Source organism: Folsomia candida, unplaced genomic scaffold, assembly GCF_002217175.1.
Source record: "Folsomia candida strain VU population unplaced genomic scaffold, ASM221717v1 Fcan01_Sc014, whole genome shotgun sequence".
NCBI lineage: Eukaryota > Metazoa > Arthropoda > Collembola > Entomobryomorpha > Isotomidae > Folsomia > Folsomia candida.
In genome coordinates, this window is record NW_019091206.1 from 1,690,427 (window position 1) to 1,712,325 (window position 21,899).

The 21,899-nt window shown below is 36.2% G+C and overlaps 1 protein-coding gene across 1 annotated transcript; it reads right to left on the reverse strand.

Annotated features, from left to right (window-relative positions):
- Window positions 1–2,442: 2,442 nt before the first annotated feature.
- Window positions 2,443–21,602, reverse strand: LOC118437617 (Down syndrome cell adhesion molecule-like protein Dscam2). The gene is made up of 10 exons (XM_035856787.1): window positions 21,405–21,602; window positions 20,389–20,461; window positions 20,237–20,305; window positions 15,087–15,263; window positions 8,653–8,824; window positions 8,069–8,217; window positions 7,345–7,476; window positions 3,036–3,265; window positions 2,516–2,743; window positions 2,443–2,469 (listed from the first exon to the last, which is right to left on the reverse strand). The coding sequence occupies exons 1-10, from the start codon at window positions 21,600–21,602 to the stop codon at window positions 2,443–2,445; spliced, it is 1,455 nt and encodes a 484-aa protein (XP_035712680.1).
- Window positions 21,603–21,899: the final 297 nt, after the last annotated feature.

Genomic DNA, 21,899 nt, shown 5'->3' on the forward strand with positions numbered 1-21,899 from the left:
TTCCAAAAGAAATAAACAATTCTATGAACCTCAGTCTTGAAGGGATCTGATCTTCAAATGAGTAAATATGGTGCTGAATCATTATTATTTTACGTTGGCGTCAAAATCTTACTAAACTTTATATCTCAAACCTTATTCTTTCACTGTTCGTCGGAGACCTAACCTAATTCCTTGCCAACTTGTGCCGTAAAGGGTTAAGTTATAACATTGGCGCAAGTAACCTTGTTAATTTGCATATCGACTACAGATTTTATCTTAAGAAACATTCAAACAAACAAATTTAGAACCTTTTCCGAATTTTTTTGTACTCACCTCTCGCTTCCCGTTTCCCCCATGGATTTCTCCACCACCGTTGAAGCTCCACTCCACCGTGGGTTCCGGCACACCCACTGCGACGCAATCCAATCCCAGCTCTTTCTTCCACGGAATTTCCACCGTTACAGAAAATGTCGCTATTTTCGCGGAAACTGGAAATTGGGGACAGTAAATATTTGAAAATTCCAGAGATAGGGCTGCATTTCAGGACCAACTTCTCATCTGGTTGTGAAAGTATAATTACAACCTGGAGAATGGGCTTATCGTGAATTTAATGGGAGTAATAAAGTTGGGGAGAAAGAGTAATTTGTTCCGAAGAGGAGCAATTATTTCGAGCAAAATGAGCAATTTAGCTCAAAACTTGATTACTTTCTCCGTCTCTCGTGGACTGTGTGCATACACTGGTAAAAATTTGGTAGAGTCACATATATACTCTGTACTGGTATTGATTTGGGAATAACTTCCTACCGGATTGGTAGTAGTTTGTTTCGTGCCGGTATATTTTTTATCACACAGCATGACTAAACGGTAATGTCCAAGTGTTATATTTTACTTGTGGTAAATTTTTCATTACCACAACTAAATTCGCTTTCTTGGTTGGGCAAGGCGTAGTGTTTAGAAATACATCCTAACTGTTCTTAATGTAGGTCAAAATTCCCCGGAAATCTATCACATGATTTTTACACGATGCCCGCCTGCCTAGAGAAATGTGGATATTACTTATGGTTTGGGCGGAAAATTTGCCATGTTATTGACAGTTGATGAATTTTTTTATGCTAATTTTATGCTAATTTTTGGCGGAGCTAATTTGCATCGGGATATTTGTGTAACAAGGTAAAATTGATAAATTTATTGGTTCCGTTTACACAATGGTGGACACAGATTAATATTAATTTAATGAAAGTTTGATATACGCTTTGTAAAAGTTGTGCAGTTTAACTTGGTTACAAATTTTAGTGTAAATTGTGTTTTGTAAATTTGAATAAGTTGTACGTCATTTTGAACTATGCTGTTTATAATTTATCGCCTTTTTTTTATAGTTTTTAGATAGGGCACCAAGGACGCCGAATACCGTTGACAATGGTTCGTGTCGAGAGTAAATATTGAGTAAAGTTTACGCACGAAATTTTGCAAACTTCGCAAATTTCGTAAACTAAATGCCTGAAATTATATGACTCGTTACGTTTGTTGTTTGTGGGGGTGGTGGCGTTGATTCTTTTGGTGGGTGTGCCCTCCCCCACTCGAGTCGTGCAACTCACCCAGAATTCGTACGTGGAGGCCTCCTTCAGCCCCACCCACTCCAGACGAAGGTCCGGAAACGAAGCAACCCCCAAATTTCGGTCGTTCATGTACTACATGACTCAAACCCCACGTGGGAGCAATCATAAGGGTTCGTATTTTTGAAGTTGCTTCCAAAAATTATATGAAATACGAACTTGTAAGAAAATGTTGGTATAAGGTCTCAGGTCATGACCTTGAAGGTCACAGGTCATATGAACGACAAATGTGTCCTCTTTACCCCCCTCAAAAATGGTGTTATTCGAAAGATAATCTCAAGGGCTTCAACTTTAGTCCTTATCACTTATGCTCTCCGACCACACCCAAGGCCTGTGGGAGTGGTTAAAGTTTGCATCAATTTCTTACAAATAAATATTGAAGAAACTTTAACCACTCCCACAGGCCTTGGGTGTGGTCGGAGAGCATAAGTGATAAGGACTAAAGTTGAAGCCCTTGAGATTATCTTTCGAATAACATTTTTGAGGGGGGTAAAGAGGACACATTTGTCGTTCATATGACCTTTGACCTTCAAGGTCATGACCTGAGACCTTATACCAACATTTTCTTACAAGTTCGTATTTCATATAATTTTTGGAAGCAACTTCAAAAATACGAACCCTTATGATTGCTCCCACGTGGGGTTTGAGTCATGTCAGGACAACGTTATATTTAGAATAGGGACACTTTTCGAGAAATAGCTTGCAAAATAACCCTGCAAAATAAAACCATGACCGATTTGTGGGAAGGAAAAAATTCGAATGCAAGTTCTGTTTTAAAGAAAAAAGAAGCAAATTACTTATGCAAACTTTTGTAAGTTATGTTAATTTAACAATATTGTCGTTAGAACACTTATTTGAAGCCTTTGCGAATTGGAACCTTCAAGGTCCAGAAAATACAAATTGCCAATTTTTAAATCACATACCTCCACCGTTTTGAAATGATATCCATGTAAATCGGCCAAATTTCTGTGTAAATGTGAATGAAGCAAGCTCCTCCCATTTTCACCCGTTATTTCTACACCTTCATTTCCATCCTCTCGTGAAAGCAGCACGGGGTGATCCGCCAGAGCGAGGGAGAGTTCTCGGTAGCCGAGATAGTAGCCTAAAATCTGCCCGTGCCAGAGCGCCCTTTCCGGCGGGGCCCAACGGACCTGTTCAAAAACACTTTATTCATTCAAAGTTCAGTCATCCCGATTTTTGACTGAAGATTTTCATCCACATTCATTTCATTTCACATCATCTGACTTCATTTCTTACTTCGCCCCATGTATTAAGCATAGGGTGAAAAATGAAGGAGTGAAAAATCCTTTCATTCACAGTCATTCATCTGAAGTGACTGAATCTTTCACTCATTTTCATTCAAATCACAATAAATTCATTTTCATTCACTATCATTCTGTCATAATCAGTCATATGAATGAAGGTGAACAGGTATGAACGGACCCTCAGTCTCGTGGAGGAATCCGCTTCCGCCACGATTTCGATGGGCGGGCCTTCGGGGGCTTCTTCGGTCGTGGTGACCTGCACGACTTCCGAGGGGGGGCTGAAGCCGACCCCGTTTTGGGCGAGGACGCGGACATGATAAGTCGACGAAGGGGTGAGGCCTTCAACGAGCGCGGTGGATTGGGTCGCGGGAACGGCGAGTTCTTCGACTTCGGCTTCGGTCCAGGTTTCTAGAATGGAAGAAATATAGTAGTTTTAGGCGGGAATTTGATTTAAATTCAAATTAGGATTTTATTGATATTTACATTCAACATAGGATGATAACAAAATCGTGTAGTCACTACGATGTTCTACCAAGCAAACAAAGATTTAACGCCGAATGCTATCATAAAAATTTCCGAAAAACTCCAATTTGACGGTTTCCTGTGGTTAGAAATTTGGTAACAAAGTCTCCCGAAAGTGTTTATTACCAGCGTGGCAACAGGTGGCAAAGATTCATCGCAGAATTGCACCATAAATTTTCACGAAACTCAAATTTGGCATTTCCCTAGCAGATATTGGTAACAATTTTGAATCTCCTGTAAATTATTGTTACCAGTTTGGCAACAACCTAGGGTGACGATTTTAGTACTAATGTCCTGACGCATACATTTTGTACCTTAAAGTAATATTTTTCCCCGAATACTCTTAAAATATGTATGTGCTTGTTATTCCAGCAATTCTAGCAAATTTATTTCTTGCTATTTATGTAACTGCCAACGGCAGTTCTATGCCATGACACGTCTCATTTGCATACCAACCTCATTAAAAACCTAAGTTTCAACAGGTTGGACGCGTTTGATTTCTTTCTCCAATTAAAAACATTTACCAAAATTCATAACATTTTCTCATTAAATGTATTCAAATTATTTCTTTCCTTCCCGAAAACATTTCTCGTCTTGTGAGTCACGACATTAATTTCTTTCTTCTCTTCTGAGCCAAAGGAGGAGAAAGTGGAGAAAGTGAAGCTAATAATAAAATAGTAATAATGATAACAAAACAAGCATGAAACAAGCCGGGCATGAACGAGCTTCATCTGGGGAAGGATTTCTTTGCGAGTCGCGTGAACTTAGCCGTGTCCGGAATCTAATTTAATGGACTTCTTTCGGGAAAATAATTAAGAAATCTTCAAAACGAAATATACGGACCTCGCTTTTCACTTTCTTTCCCTTTGAGTTTCACTCCGCCTCCCAATCATAAATCCCAGTGTGGGAGGTCAAAAATCGTACAAAATTGTCCAAAATAATTTTGGACAGCCAAAATATTAAAAATCCATTGGAAAATAGGACAAAATGTTTCAAGTTCTGTATTAACGACGTTTTCTGAAAATTTGCATACGCACATACATGCAAAGGTCCATTCATATTTTGGGAATTTTGGTGTTTGTGCAGTACAACAAAATTTGAAAAACTTTTGTTTTAGTATGCTTTCATATATTCTTTATTATTTCTTTAATATTCTTTGTTTGTAAGAAGCTTTCTAACCATTGGTCACAAAAATGCTTAAAATTAATACGAGATTGCTTACGCGTCAACGGAGTATCTATAAATTACAAATGAAATACTAGCAACATTTTAGCCCTATTTGTTCTATTTTGAACACGCTTGGACATTTTTGGATGTCCCAAACAGGGTTAAAGCGGGTTTTAACGAATATTTTGGCCAGTGGTTAAAACCCGAGCGAAACCCTGCTAAATACCAACCCACCCCGGACCCGAGCATGTTCCATATTCGTGTAGTAAATTAAACTTAAACTTAAAATTAAAATGTGAAGTGAAATGAAATGAAATTCAAAGTGGCCCCTGGAATGGATGAGATGAAAGGTAATTAATTTGCAAAAGGAAATACTGAACGTACGGGCAGGTTGTCATATTTACACTGCTAAAAATCTGGTAGGGTCACATATATACAAAGAAAAAAAAGAGAAAGTTGGAAAAATCGATAAAACGAAGACAGTTTTAATAGTAACGGAATGTAAGTAATTAGAGATGGTATGAAAATGGGACAAATTGGAAAATGGTAAATAATAAGTTTCTGAAAGAAATCTGTATGCCTGTATTAAAAATGTAAAGTACAACCTTCATTGTGACAAATCTGTTGTTTCAAATACAGCTTATTGATTCACCCTTTTTTTATTTTGACGTAAAATTTGTACAGGTTTTTATAAATCGTATCTTTCCGAGATTTTAGCTTTTTCACGCAGGCCTTGGTAACTTTGTAAAATCCGTAAGTTCTGTAAACTTTAAATATTTCCAGAGAAAATTAGCTCCCAAAATTTTATAAACTTGCTTAGATCGAGGTCTTTTTTTGTTGTAAAAGGCTGTAAATTTATTTTACAGTACGCAAGAGTTTACAAAGTAATCACTGAATTACCTGTTTTTTAAAATATATATTTGAATAAATTCTTTTGGAAGTAGAGATGCATTCACGCTTTTGAGACAAACTAAAATACGTTTCTCATGCTTACATAAATACATACATACATAATTTCTCTTGCTGGTGATGGTGAGGATGAATTTGCATTTGCGAAATAATTTTGCGAAATTAGAACATGCCCAATTGCTGGGTAAATTTGTGAAAAAAATCTCATGGTTTTCCAGAAAAATGTTTGCGAAATCTCTCAAATTTAGCAAGTTATGTTGTTATGTTTAATTTGCGAGATATGCAAAGGTTGAAGTGAGTATGCTCGAAATTAAACTATTTGTAATGATTTGTACAGTTTGTACGTCAAAGTAAAAAATTGGTGTAAGCGTTTAACTGTTTATGTTTCTAGGTCCTAAGGTTATCAAATTTGGTTTGATTGATATATGTGTCTAGTGATGGTAATCCGTAACCGATCCTATCCTAGGATCGTAAAAACTCGGATAGGATCGGATTTTCACACGGATCGGATAGAGGATCCGAGGATCAGACAATCCGATCCGATCCGAACCGAAGAAATCCTAGGATCGCACAGGATCCTCGGATCATCCGATGTAAACTCGTTTCACATTTGGTGAGTTCATCACATGGCGTACATTACCCGAATGAGCCGAATTATCCTAAAAATAACTCGTGTAAAATAATAGGATAATTCGGCTCATTCGGATAATGTACGATGTGATGAACTCACCAAAAACCGTTCCAATAAATAAAAGCAGCTGGTTAAGTTGTTCCATAGTTAGACACAAGGTGTCTCACACATATCAAGCGAATCTTGGATCATCCGCGGATATCCTACGATTCTAGGATCGGATCGCATCGGATTTCGAGTAGAACCGGGAGCCGATCCGATCCAAAAGCGAGCAAATCCGATCCGATCCGATCCTGTATTTATCCGATCCTATCCTACGGATCGGTTAATTTAGGATACGGATTACCATCCCTATATGTGTCTGATAAAAATTGTAGGTGAAACTAAAAAAATATATAATTCACTGGCTAACACTGTTGACTGTCAAACCAAAATTTGACACACTTAAATATTCACCACGGACGAGAAATCAATTTATATTTCATACACGCACACACAAAAATTTATTGGACTTTTATTTTGTCCTCGAAACCGCATGAAATTATTGGAAATAAACCGTAGTAAAGTTAGAAGTACCTCAGCCTGCAGCAATGGTTTGATATAACTATGCACCAAAGGTGCTCAATAATCGTAGATAGTGGGTATAAAATTTCTGTAATTTTGTGCCAATGGTGCATTATAATCGGACAGAACAGGTATAGAATTTTGACATAATTCTACACAAATAGTGCTGGCGGCGGCGAGATAACAAATATCTAATTTTGACGCAATATCGAATTTTGTCAGGCCGGAAAGAAACTGCACTACAGGCGCAAAATTAAGGGATAACGTAGGCACAAGTTCGATATTGTTTTGCATCAAAGGTGCAGAATAAGCGGACAACGGAGATACATAATTTTGATTTAATTTAATTTGGCACTAATGGTGCAGGAGAAATGGGGAAAATTGATAGACAATTTTGACATGATTTAAAGAATTTGTAGACGACAAGTAAAGTCCATGGTGGATCGATTTGTTCAAATGATTCGCACCATTTGCATCACTGAATGTTCGATACCAATGGTGCTACGAAGTTTAGCGATAATGGACGGGGGAGTTTTTAATTTGCATCAATTGATGCAAAAAACTCGTCAACAGACGGACGGACGGACGGACAAGAGGAATTCAATAGCTACCGTGCTTCGCAGGGTGAGCTAATAATGACAAATCAGGGGAAAATTTATATAATTCTAAAAATCAAACCTTGTTGAAATCTTACCTGAGGGGAACTTGCTCTGAATGATGAAGTTGATGAGGGGGCTGTTCCCGTTGAAGTTTTCCAGCCAGGAAATCCCCACCGACCGGCTCCCCACCTCGACCACGCGCAAATTACCCGGCTGCTCCGGGGGCTCTGGAAGTAATCAGTGCAAAATTTAGCAATAACAATTTTATTTTCTGGATATACTTTTCATCTACTCGGAAACATGGATTTGGAAGAGAACGGCAAATTTTTGGCAAAAAAGGTTACACACATTTTTGACTGAACTTTAAAAGAGGACATGTTCTTTTTTTAAAATACATTTGGTTTTGCATTTCTTAAACGTTCAACAAAACCAGAGTCTTGATCTATTCTTAGTCTTAAAATTATTTGTAATTCATAATTTAATTATTTTTGCCACGGAATATTGCCATATGTTTTAGCAAAAGCTAAATTTGCACAAGAAAAGACGGAATTGAGTTTATAATTATAATTCCCTGAATTTTAAACAAGCATTTTTTTATATTTTTAAAATTGCTTGATTTCATTCAACTCAGAAGTGTTGTTTTTGGATTTAAGTAAATTTAGCAATTTTTTAGCAAATTAATTTTGACACAAAAAATAATCTAGGATAGAATTCTACTTTTTTAAAAAATATTTTTGGTACGAATTTTATGATATTTTAAACACGATCTAAATATGATTTTTTCTACTTATTTTTGAAGACATTTCAGTTTTTGCGTACCTTGCACCTTGAGCGAGACGATGGTGTGATCTGACCCGAACGGGTTGGAAGCTCGGCAAGAATAAGCTCCAGAATCGCTCCGGTCAACGGAGGCTATCAACAATTCGGATAAAATACCATCCTCCAATTCTTGCTGGCGAAATGTGTAGCTAAAAATTGCAAACTTTGGTCAAAATCATTTCAAACTTATCAGGAAACCAGGGAATTTTGAATAATTTGGAAATAGGCGATTTTGAATAAATGATTGAATCGCGTCATGTGGAATTTATAAGGTTGTCCAATAATTTGCAAAATTATTGCTAGTGTAAATAAATTGTGCCACTTTACATATTTTTCTACACTTACTCAAATCTTAATCAAATCCTTTTTTAAGTAAAAGTTACAAAAATTATTTTGCAAAATTTAAAGAATTTAAAAAGTTACAGCGAAGAATTGCCTCCGTTTAGTATACCAATTTTGCAATCACGTTATTTACAGTGTTAAAGTTCCGAATCCGTTTACCATTTACAAAATCCAATCAAATAGTGCTTCTTTATCGTAAAAGTATCATTTTTTTCTAATAAAAATTGGAAATAGATTTACACCTGTGATTCGAATGTGGCCCAATTTTGCCGTGTTTGTTGCCCCATTCGATCAGAATTGGAAGGTCGCCACCGACTCGGTAGCCAAGAATCGCTTTCTCCCCGACGCGCACGGAAATCAGGGAGTTTGCTGATTGTTCTTCAGTGTTAAATTTGGCCGGTGCTGAAACCCTTACTGAAATACTTACATAATTTATCTATTTAATTAGCGAATTAGTTTGTACTGATTGTGCAAATATTACTGAGGAAATTCAGTGGTACAGATGTTTCCGCAGAAATTGTTATTTCGTTTCATACGTTTTTTAGTCATATGCAGGGTCCTTTGACTGTTTCCTTGGAGGATTTCTAGACAAAAATTCTCCAAATTTTTTTTTACAGATTTTGAAGTTTGGGAATATGCGCTATTTTTGCTGCGAGAGTTTAGTTGTCAAGAAAAATTATTTTAAAGTAAGTGTTTTACACACCGTCGTAAAATGACAACGATTTAATTTAATTGCAAATTAAAATAGTTATAAAATATTTGAACTAGAATCGGTATCAAAAACGGCAATTAAAAATTTTTCGCATGCATTTATGACGTTTTATAGAATATTTTATTTTTCTTGACAACCAAGCTCTCCCAGCAAAAATAGTCAGTGAGGGATTTCACGTCAAGTTCGTAACCTACGTAGCTGCGTTAGGTTTGTAAGTTTACACACTCTTGACGTGAGTTGACTTTGTAAACATTTTCGTAAACATTTTTTAGTAAAAAAAATATCGCATCTAAAACGTCATCAAAATGTTGCTAGCCAACTTTATCCTAGCGTACACCAAATGACATGTAATTTTTTTGAATTTTTTTGCCTGAAATATCAGTTTTTCAGGAATTACACAGCCATTTCTTATGTCACAAAATTCTATAATATACCAAAATGATCGTATGATCAAGACCGATCGATTGATACCCCTCTGGATGAAGTGTGTCAATTTAGCCCAGATTTGACATTTGGGGGCTGGTCGGATAGCGACCAATATTTTCGGCTGGCAGCAATCTTTTGTTAAATAATTAAATTAATTTGCATGTCGGGACGAGATCACATAAAAATGTACAATAGACAATTCGTCTCTAAGACAATTTCAACCGAAAATTCAGATCTCAAACACTCGAATTATTTACGAACTTTTGTTTACGAACCAAAAACGTGCTTTTGAAGTGCGTAAGTTTCGTAAAAGTTCGTAAGTCAATTTTCCTTAGAAATGTGTGTAAAAGTTCGTAAAAGTTTGTAAGCTTACAAACCTTACGCAGTTACGAAGGTTACAAACTGTGACGTGAGTTCCCTCAGTATTCTCAAACTTTAAAATCTGTAAAAAAAATTTGGAGAATTTTTGAACTGACATGACCCTGTCTAGAAATCCTCCAAGGAAACAGTCAAAAGACCCTGGGCATATGTCAACGACGTTAACCGTTTTTGGTGGAATAATATGTAACTTTTAGATACGATAGATGCAGATAGTGCAGTACATAAAAATTCTGATAATTTCTATAATTATTGTAAATTCTGTATTTTTTCAAATTCTTTGTTTTCATAAATTTTGTAAATTCTGTGAATTTTATAAATTCTGTAGCTACAAATATGTTAAAGCTTATAATGGAAAATAGATGTACTCAATTTTTCCACTGCTAGCATCTACATAATTACCTTTATTTTGTTTTCTCAACCATCCATGAAATATAATTAGGTGGGTAAATTGGTCCCTACTATTTTTATATGAAATTTTTTACACCCTTATAAACACTACATCTACTTCTAGATTCTCGATCTAATCTCGATTTTTTTCATCCTATTAAATTATCAATAAAAAGTGAAAGCAAAATATTAATCAAGCCTAAAACCAAACCACATATTCTTTTTCTCCAAATACTGACTTCCAACCAATTCGCACTTAATAAAATCTCTCACGGAGAAAGTTCCCAGCTCAATGGCAGATTTAATCCCATCCATAAATCAGAAAATCTCGAGATAAGTTTATCTTTCGGCTACTTTCACTTCGCCAACTATTTGGCTCATGTCACAAATATTATCTTATCTTTGCCTCATCTCATCTCAGCTCATGAATTGATTCTACACCTTCTTCTACACTCACTTTTTACTTACATTCATCAATATTTACACAGATGGGAAACTTTCTCTGAGCAAGAAAACCTAGATTTTCGTTTCTTCTTGTTGCACAAGGTTTTTTTCTGCTTTGGCAAAAATAACAAAGCAGAAGAGCGATATTTTTTAGCCTGGAGAGACAACTCGGGACAAATCCTGGACTCAATTCGCTTTCACTTGTTGCTTTCCCTTTGATTTTGCAGGGACAGGAGTATCAGTGTCTTGTGCATTACGAGAGGATGAGGGTAGCTTATCATCAGTGATGAGTAGCCGGGGGATAGCAATAGGTTTTAACAACATAGGGTTTGTAATGCTGTTGGTTTTTTTTATTATTTGATTTAATGTGGTATTTAAGTAGCGGGGTAGTCGTAAAACTTTGTGTGCCATTTTCGTAAGTTTTTTTCTACATCACAATTTCAGTTTTTTGTGTCAAAAGTTCAATTTCTTAAACTTAAAATTTGCATTTTAGTGTACAGGTTAAACGTCGAAGTAAAAAATTGTGATAAATATGTAATAATTTAACTTCAAAGATAAATGAGTAACAATTCATCAATTAATTATGACGGAACTCATTGTAAAATTCGAAAATTCTATAAACTTACAAACTGTTACTTGCAAAATATTTCAAGTATTTGAAAGGAAAATTTAGCCCACAAATTTGTTTAAACTTGCTCAGATCAAACGCGTCTCCTTATTTTGTAAAAGTTTAAAGTTTAATTTTAAAAGAACTGCAGAAATTGCAGAAGTTACGAAGAACTACGTAAAGTGCCTCGCAATTAGGCATCGTGTTTTTTATGTTGTTTATTGAAGAATTTTATTTAGCAACTGTTTTGTCCATTTGTGTTATCAAGTACAAAATAAGTGTCTTATAATCTCACTGATTTTAATTTCAAAAACGGAAAAACACCAGAAATCCTACATCTCCAGAACCATGTTTGTATCGTTAAGTGTAAGCACTAATAAAAAAGTAACCCCTCTCATCCATCCATTTCAGGCGATAACAGTAAAACATTTAGGCAGAAAATTGTCAAAAGTTTGCATCCATAACAACTTTCTTTCTCCTCCTATTTAGATTTGGTTCGGACGGGAAACCTAAAGCCTAACCACAAAACCCGGGTAAACTGTTTCCTTAATCAAGACACAGCAAGAAGGAGAGAAGAATAAGAAATGCATCTCTTGTGTAAATTTGATTACCATTGGGAACCATAATTTCTGTGAGACTCAAACTTGTTACCCGCTTTAAATCAATTTCTACCAGGAAGAGTACACTGTAATTTTAAGAAGATTTTTACCACTGCAATAAGATTTTTACCATGCATGGAATTTATGGCATGCCCTATTTCTGTAAATTTGAATCAAATTTGGATATTTTGAATTTCCACAGCTCAACTTCACTTGTTAAATAGTGCATAGTGGAAGAGTGCTAGATCTAAATTGCACCGTCATATTTCGCAAAACATAATAGTACACTTTTGGCTCTTAAGTTGTCCAATTTAAGAGTAAAACTCAAAATGTATTCAAAATATATTTCGGTTGATTTTGAAAGAAACATAAACTGGTAAAACAATTTATGTAACAAAATCGTCCCAAATTGTAGGTACTCCGTTATGGTATTGATTTGGTAACATTTTTCTGCTGGATCGGTAGGAGTTATATCAAAAAAGTCAAAATAGCCAAATTATCAGGCAATTATTTTCATATCCTTTTATTGTAAATATGAACCAGATTTTAATTTCATGAAATTTCACATCTCAACCGGAACGCACGTGTGCCAACTTGCACTTGAGACTCGACTGACCTAAATTGAGGTCTCTTATTACATTTAATCGACTTTTGGCACCCAAGTTATCAAATTTACGTGAAAAATTTTAAATGTGTAAAAAAATATGTTTCTGTGGATCTTTATGAAAGAAACGAACTTGGTAGTAAAACAATTTTGGTCTTTGTTAATGCCTAAACGATTTTAATACCAACTTATTTTGAGTCTAGTTAATACCATACCTGTTCAAAAAAACTTTTTTCATTCAAAGTTCAGTCATCCCGATTTCTGAGTGAAGATTTTCATTCAAATTCAATCATTTTCTTTCAAATTCATTTCATTCCCGTTCACGTCATCTGACTTCACTTCTTACTTCGCCCCATGTATTAAGCATGGGGTGAAAAATGAAAAGAGAGAAATCCTTTCATTCACATTCACTCATCTGAAATGACTGAATCTTTCACTCATTTTCATTCAAATCACAGGAAATTCATTTTCATTCACTATCATAATCAGTCATATGAATGAAAGTGAACAGGTATGGGTAATATGACCTTGGCTGAAAACTGCATTTATTTATTTAATGTCCTGCCCATCTTACAACTCTGCTCTATTCGCTATTACGTAACCCACCATAAATAGTTGCGCTGAACCGTGCACACATAGATATCTACAACAATTTCATTACATTAAGCTCTCCTCGAGTGCGGAACTTTCCTCTGAAGAAAAGAAAGTCTTTAACAAAACAACTTTCCCCGGCAAGAAAATATCTTCAGCAGTTTTAAAGCAGTGAATGGGAATGAAATGAAAGTCAGATTTCTGCGGAGGAGGAAATAAGTGAAAATCATTCTTCTCTCTTTGGTTTCTCTTTGTAAACTATTAAATAAAAATGAAATGGGATATTTAAAAAACTGGCTAGCTTGAAAAAAGTGGAAAATTGTAGAAAGGGCAGCTTTCCTTAGATTTTTTTTGCGTAAAAAAGCTAAAAACAAGTGGGAAATTTAAAAACGAAGTGAGAAATTTAAAAGGAGCTTCTTTGGGTCTATGTTTTTTAACTAAAAAGGAAGTTGGAATCTCGACTTTACATGGACTTTACTTGGACTTTACATCTAAATATGTACATATATAAATTCCAAGATAAGTCATTGTTTTTAACGACGCTTATCTTGTAACCTAAGTAAACTTTCAGGCTTCATTGTTCCCAAATTAGAAGGACCACACACACACGCACTCGAGCCTCTCGTAGGATTAGACGTTCTCGAAATACTTTTGGTCTTAACTTTCACTTTCACTCACTCCACTCAGCCCCAGTGATGGGCAACCTCACGAGGCCTCGGCCTCTCGAAAAATTTAGTGAGGCCGTCGACCTCACATGGCCTCGGCCTCGCTGAGAAAACTCCAGGCCTCGGCCTCTCAATTTCGACCTCGGCCTCACGTCGAAAATCTTAGGCCTCAGCGAGGTCGGCCTCGGCCTCTTCAATTTTCAAAGAGAAGGCCTCAGACCTCACTGGCCTTGGCCTCGCCAAGGAAGCTCCAGGCCTCGGCCTCCCAATTTCGGCCTCGGCCTCACACCTTGAACCTCAGGCCTCAGCGAGGTCGGCCTCGGCCTCTCCATTTAAACATACAGTGAGGCCTATGACCTCACACGGCCTCGGCCTCGGCCTCATGTCCAAAATCTTAGGCCTCAGCGAGGTCGGCCTCGGCCTCTCAAATTTTCAAAATATATGCCTCAGACCTCACTGGCCTCGACCTCGCTGAAAAATTTCCAGGCCTCGGCCTCATGATTTCGGCCTCGGCCTCACATCTTGAACCTCAGGCCTCAGCGAGGTCGGCCTCAGCCTCTCTAATTTTCAAAGAGTATGCCTCAGGCCTCACTGGCCTCGACCTCAAATTCCTGAAAGAGGCCGAGACCGAGGCCTGAGGTCACAAAAAATGGCCTCAAAGAGGCCGAGACCGCCCATCACTGCTCAGCCCAACTTTCTCTCTCTCTCTTGATGCCGTCATCTAATTAATCCGGGTAATTAACTAATTAGAGACAGACTTGTTTCCGGGTGATGGACTTTCTCCGATCCGGGAGAAGAAAAAAGTGAAAGCAAGGACAGGGAGTTATTCATGGTCACAGTTTAGCGAAATTCAAATTGGCAAAAATATTTTTTTGCAAATATGGAAAAAGTATCATGAAAGTGACAGGTGGCGAAATTAAGGTCCCATTTGGGGAAACAGGAAAACTCCTAAAATTACATTTTGCGAAACAAAAATTTCTTGCGAAAAAATAAATTCGTGTCACATTGTGTCACATTCAAAAATATTTCGTCGAAAGTGCTCTAAAAACAATTTGGTCAAAAGTACTCCAGAATTAGTGAATTTTGCCAAATGTAATTATTTCACGCTGAAAGTCTTTCGCTAAAAGGATTTTCGTCAAACTGCCCGTCTTTCCAAGGAGCAACCAGCAGTTTATGTTTTATCATTGTCGCATTATGCAAATTAGGGTAAACATGACACTCAAAAGTAAAGTAGACAAGATGATTTCGAAATCCACTAACCGTTAACTTTGAGGAAGATGACTTTGGAGAGGCCGGAGCCCACGTCGTTTCTCGCCTCGCACAGATAATTCCCCTCGTCCGATTTTCGCACTTGGTCGAATCTAACGGTCCCATTAGTGAAGGGGGACGAGTTTCCGGTGGGGGGAAAAATGTCCTTGTAGTCGCCCGGCTGCATGCCTGGTGACGCAGTAATAAGAGCATTTTCTATAGAAAATGAGTTACATATTGAGAGAAAGATGAGGGAACCAGGGTATGCTACCCTGGGTTTTTGGGGTATTGGGGTTTTGTGGGTATTGATGGGTTTTGGGGTGGCAAAAATGAGCAATACCCACGGGAAGTCGGGGTAGTCGGGGTTTTCAAATTTAATAAAGTAGGATCACAGGGCATTACTAACAATTACACGAATTAATTCGTTATTTAAATTAAACTAATAACAAGCTTTGTTGAGAAATTACTGAAAAACCAAATTGTTTTAACAACTGAATACATGAACCACTGACTCAGTTTACCCCCAAAACCCCGATTACCCTGACTACCCCGACTGAAACCCCTGGGTATAGGTTTTCAATAGCAAAACCCCGGGGTTTTCCTTACCCTGGAGGGAACAAAGAAAAATGTTTAAAAATTTGGTAAATGGTAAAAAAATCTTTGGTAAACTTATCCTAACTTTTGGGAAAATATATTTTTTGTTCTAATGGAATTTGTGACCAAATTAGTAAAAAATAGATTGCTAATTGATTGTACAAAATTAAACAGTTATAAACACTACTGAAATAAAATTCCTAAAAAATACTAAACTATTGGCGAAATATTTTCGAAAATGTGTATTTGTGAATTTTCAAGAAATTTTTCTAAAAGTTATAATTTTGTGATAAAAATTTTCAATGTTGAAATTTCCGACAGAAATAAAAATTGTAAATTTTATATGGAAACTGCACATGTTTGGCTCCAGGTTCGATAATGGTTGAGAAAAATTATTTAAAAAGTTAGACATAGATGAGAGAGGCATGACATATCCAGCAATTAATTCTTTAACGATCTAACTTGCAGTAATTTATAAACAGATTTTTTTAAATAAATAAACGTGGTAAGAATATTTTTATTGATTTGGATTAGAGTTTGATAACATGTATTTTGCTGGAGAATAAAATAGGCGACCAAATTGGTAACAAAATATTAACAATTGATTACGCAAAAGAAATAAATTAGTAATAAAATTGGTAACAAAAGAATTGGTAGCACAAAATAAACAAATTAGTAATAAAATAGGTGACACTAAATCATCAAATTGATAATACATAAAAACAGTAATAGTACAAAAATTGGTAACGAAATTTGTTACCGTAAAAAATTAGAGGATATCGACAATTTCTAAAAATTTTGACGAGTATGAATATTTAACGTACCAGTGGCCCTTTTCCATGTGATTGCCGGGGTGGGATGGCCCTCGGCTCGGCACTGAAGTGAAAGCGAGTGTCCGGCCGAGACGTTGACGTCTCTCGGCTCCAAAATCCACTTCGGCGGAACTGCAAAATTATCCAATATTAATGATCGCTAATTTCAACCAATTGCCCATTTCTGGATAGTCTGAGGTCATAGGAGAATACACAGAATTGGGGTCAAATTACTTAATTATCATGGCATGGATCATCTTTACGATATTACCACTTTATGCATAATGTCCATATTTTTTGGCACATCGAAAAATATGTACAAAGGTTTTTGCATACAAAATAAGTTTCTGAGATTTAGCCAAAATTCTGCACTTTCTTTTACACACAATTGTTACATCTTTTACGGAAATTTTGTAATTACTGCATAGCTTTTGAAATATGTCTGTCGAGTTTCGAAATTCTGCTATTTAAGGTAATGTATTATTTTCGCAAATTTGTCTTACAAGTTTGTACATATTACGTAGTTTGATACATGCATGGATGTATTCTAACGAGTTAAGCATTTTTTGCAAATTTTTTTTTCAATCATGTGTATAATGCAAGTTCAACAAACCATGTATAATGCATTCTCCTACTTTTGCAACATTTGTTGGCGAAATTCTTTTCCTTTTTCTCAAGTTACTTTTTCAATCATATTAAATAATGTATTATGCAACCCTATCTACTTTTTCCACTTTTTTGCACTCATAATTTTTCGCATGGTTTCGCAAACCATGCAAACTTATTAACAACCCTCCAAATTTTCCCTTTGAAAACTAGGCCAACTTTCACTAACTCAAACTGACTTGACTTTCTTGACCCGACTTTCCCAAAATTTGACCACCAGCCGAAACTTCATTTTCCATGAAATCAACTTTCTCCGTCCGCTGCTCACAAGGAGACAAAGACGAATAGGAAATCGAACCGGCTGCGTTTGCGGCGCAATGGCCGCGGAAGCGTGGGAACAAAGGGGAAGGAAATCCAACCCAATCTGGGTTTGCATGGCAATGAGGGACAATGTCCCCACGGTTATTCGATGTCCCCATCATCTGCCCATGTTATATAACCCCCTCCCTCCCCCATCCCTCAATGTTAATAACCCCCGATGTCCCCACTGCTTCCGTGGCCTATGTAATAGGCCAGGCAGTGGCAGGCAGTGGTGGCCGAGTGGTCATCACACTGTGCTTCAAGCCGAATGGAGGTTCTGGGTTCAATTCCCAGTACTGGCAGAGAGTTTTTTCCCTTGTGGTTTTCCTCTCTGACTTGTTGTACAGGCCTGTGCGGTGTCCATTGCACTACGGGCACCATAGTTAGGAACCTGTGACCATCTATTTCTCACTTATATGAGGTTTGGTTCACTTGTAATTCAATTGTAATGGCTAAAATTGGGAATCAATAAAGACGACCTTTTAATACTATCACAAGTATAACATAGTTTTATACAGTGGCCGCGGAAGCGTCCCCACAGAAATTTGATTTCTCCATCATCTGCCCATGTTATATTTACAAACCCCTCGCTCCCCAACAATGTTACTGTCCCCCGATGTCCCCACGGCTTCCGCGGTCACTGTTGCGGGGAGGAAGTTGAGCCGCTATTACGCCGCTTAGTGAGACATGAAGTTGGTATTTTTTCCCTCAAAAGTAAACCCTTGTCATTAATCTTCTCGCAGAAAAACCAATCTCATCTCTCGATCCACTCCACAAACGCATCGCTTAACTCATTGCCCCCATCTCCCACCCGGCTGGACAGCGGAATGCGGCAGGGTTTCCAAAAAAGTACGGGACAAAATTACAGATACTAGTGCCTGTGTGCAAACTTTTTGAAAAAATAATTGCACAACAAAAATGGAAAATTTATATGCCGATTAACAAATTCAAAGTTGCAGCGTATTTGATTAACATTGTTTAGATGTTGTGGACCTTGAGTATGTTTTACTTATTTTTATTTAGAGTGTATGCCGATTCAAAAATACTTTACGGACTGACAGTCCGTAAATCAATTGGTAATGATTTTTTAAAAATCAAAAATGGTATCAAATCAAGTAAAAAGTTGTTACTAACCATAGATATAGAGTAGAATAGATCAGGCTTCTTCCATATAGTCAATGTTAAAAACTCGGCAATGTTTTTGAGGTGGGACTAAACTCTGCCTGTGTCTACAAACCTGTTAAACTCCGTATTTTATTATTTGATACTACTTATTTTTGTTTTGGCGTTTAAATTATTCAATTTAGTATGATTTAAACGCCAAAATAATTATTCAATTTAGTATGATTTAAACGCCAAAATAATTATTCAATTTAGTATGATTTAAACGCCAAAATAAAAATAACAGGTGTCAAATAATAATTTTTTAATGATGTGCAAGCGTGCTAAGCATTCCATGCGCTACCGTGCAACCATGCGTTATCCCCAAATTATCCCCAAATTCTCCTCCATGCCGAGACGCTTTTTTCAAAAGTAGCCGAATCTACTCTAATCTATATCTATGTTACTAACAAAACAACCTAACCGCAAATACACTAAGTATTTAATAGCAGGAACAGAAATTATAAAAATCAAGAAAATCAGAAAAACTATAAATACCAAGAAACTCACAACAAGGAAATTCAGTAATTTCGGAGAAATGAGCAATCTGCTTATCACAACATGGACTCACAAATTTTGTAAATCTCATTAAAGGCTTCCAAGTAAATCATTCAATTAATTTAGAGTTTAAGAAACCAGCAAATAAATTGGTGAGGATTAAAACACGGATTATTATTAACGCACCCAGGAAAATACTGAAAAGTACCCAGTAAAGTATTTAAAATCAATAATACTGAATGTTACCCAGACAAATTGTTTTATGCACCCAATATAAAACCAATGCCCAATAATATTGTGACATATAAAAGTGATAAGGCTTTGGTATTGAAACATGAATTAGCCATTTATTTCCTCCACATTATTCAAAAATAAATTTTTACATAGTAATCAATTCCTTCTTAGCCTTGGTTTCCGGTTGATTTTCAAAATCTGATCTGATCCCGAATCGCTTGTGTCGAAACGCATTGTTTGAGACGCTTAAGCCATAGCCAAAAATTCACAAAGTAACGCAAATAAAGATGTATCAATAAATAAATAGAGTATGATGGCAAGTGGCTAGGGGAACAAACTTTCCGTTCAACAAAATCTATTGAAGGCTAATTAGGCTATCTATTAGATAGCCCAATATCAACCGCGAAGTAACTTGTGCAGGCCAGTATGTATTAGCATATCATATAAGATTGTATAAGACATTATTGGGTATTTTAGGTTTTATATTGGGGTCATAAATGAATTTGTCTGGGTGAAGTTCAATATTATTGGTTTTAACTATTTTCCTGGGTACTTTTCAGTATTTTCTAGGGTGCGTTAATTGGAACCCTTAAAACACAAGTAAAAAATGGTATCAAATCAAGTAACAACCTAATCTCAAGAATAAACTTACTAAACATTTAATACCAAGAACAGAAATTATAAAAATCAACAAAATCTGAAAAATTATAATACTAAGAAACCCACAAGTATGAAATTCAGAAACTACGCTCTCTGTAGACGAGTCATCTGTTTGCAAATTTGTTTATTTTACCACAAGCAAAGACCACTTATGGAATATGAAATCCAATTTAAGAGAGTTCATTCAAAATTATGATCCAAAAATAAGATAAAATGTGTAAAAAATTATCTACTCACTTTGTACCGTAAGCTCGGAAGAATAGTGTTCCCGTCCCGCCGAATTTTCCGCGATGCAGGTGTATTTCCCTAAATAAGGAAATTTAAAAATTAGTTATTTTTATTCCAAAATTTTAATAATTAATTAATTAATTAAACGAAATGTCACGCACCGTTATGCACGGAAGAAAGCAAGTCGATCACCAATGTTGAGGAATACTCGTCCGGAACTCGAATCATAATACCCTGTCAGATTAGATGCAAATTAATTTAAAGTTATCATAATACAAGAGCTATCGACAGGCATGCCTGTTCACTTTCATTCATGTCACTGATTATGATAGCGAATGAAAATGAATTTTCTGTCATTTGAATGAAAATGAGCGAAAGATTCCGTCATTTCAGATGAATGACTGTGAATGAAAGGATTTCTCACTCATTTCATTTTTCACCCTATGCTTAGTACATGGGGCGAAGTAAGAAATGAAGTCCGATGAAGTGAAATGAAATGAATTTGAAAGAAAATGACTGAGTGTGAATGAAAATCTTCAGTCAGAAATCGGGATGACTGAACTTTGAGTGAAAAAAAGTTTTTTTGAACAGGTATGTCGACAGGTAGATAAGCACGGTGACAAGATTTGTCAAGGTTAAAAGTCAATTTCGAAAATTACGATAATGTGACATTTTTTAATGGTTTTAGATCGGATTTCATTAGTTGCGTGTTTGAAAGTTACATATATTATGTTTTTAGCTATGAGGTTCTTAAAATCTTCAGCGACTATTTGTCCCTCGCAACTTCGTCGCAAGATGCGTCTTTTAGTATTCGCATATTTCAAAGATGTCTTCAGCACCGAAAATTTGTCATATTTCAAGCCGATCTTTTAAAAAGTCCCGAAATTAGTATAAAAAATACTCGTTTGAGTTACACGTTTAGATAATTTTATTTCGTTGTTTAAAGCACAAAAGCAGTGTCAAAGTGAAATACAAATTTTTTAAATTGACATAAATTTCACACGTTCCAATCTACTCCTTGAAAATAGATTGGCTAAATAGAATTTCAAAATATGAAATGATACCTAATTTTTTGAATTTTGCATTCATTTTTCACAAATTCCTTCCAATTCGTATTCGCACTTCTAAATTTTTCAGATTTTGCATGAATTTTGGATTCACAAATTTTTGAACTCACCTTTGTCACTCCTCCCGAGATTGGTTTCCCTTCGAATTCCCAAACGAGATCGATGGGTCGATCGCCCTCGAGGAGTTGGCAGGACACCGCCGCCCGCATTCCTTCCCGCAAAACCGTGTTCATAAACTGGAACGGCATCAGCTTTGGCGGAACTGAGGAGACAAATTTGGGAGCGGATGTAAATCCAACCGTGATCATCACCAATTTCGTGTAAGACGATATTTAATGGGGCTCTTTGTATCATGAAAAATTTATGTCGGAGTAAAATTTATGGGATAAATGAAACCATGTGAAATATTTGAGTGGCATGGAGCTGATCAAATTTTGTCACAAATTGGCCATCAAAAAGATATCAGGTTTAAATTTAAGGGAAGAAGAAAATTTGATGAAATTGGGACGTTTGGTAATAAAATTGCAGATAAAATGAAAAGCTGGATGTAAAATCAAGTACACAATTAAAAAAGGATTCACGCAGAACTTTGTTAAACTTATAAG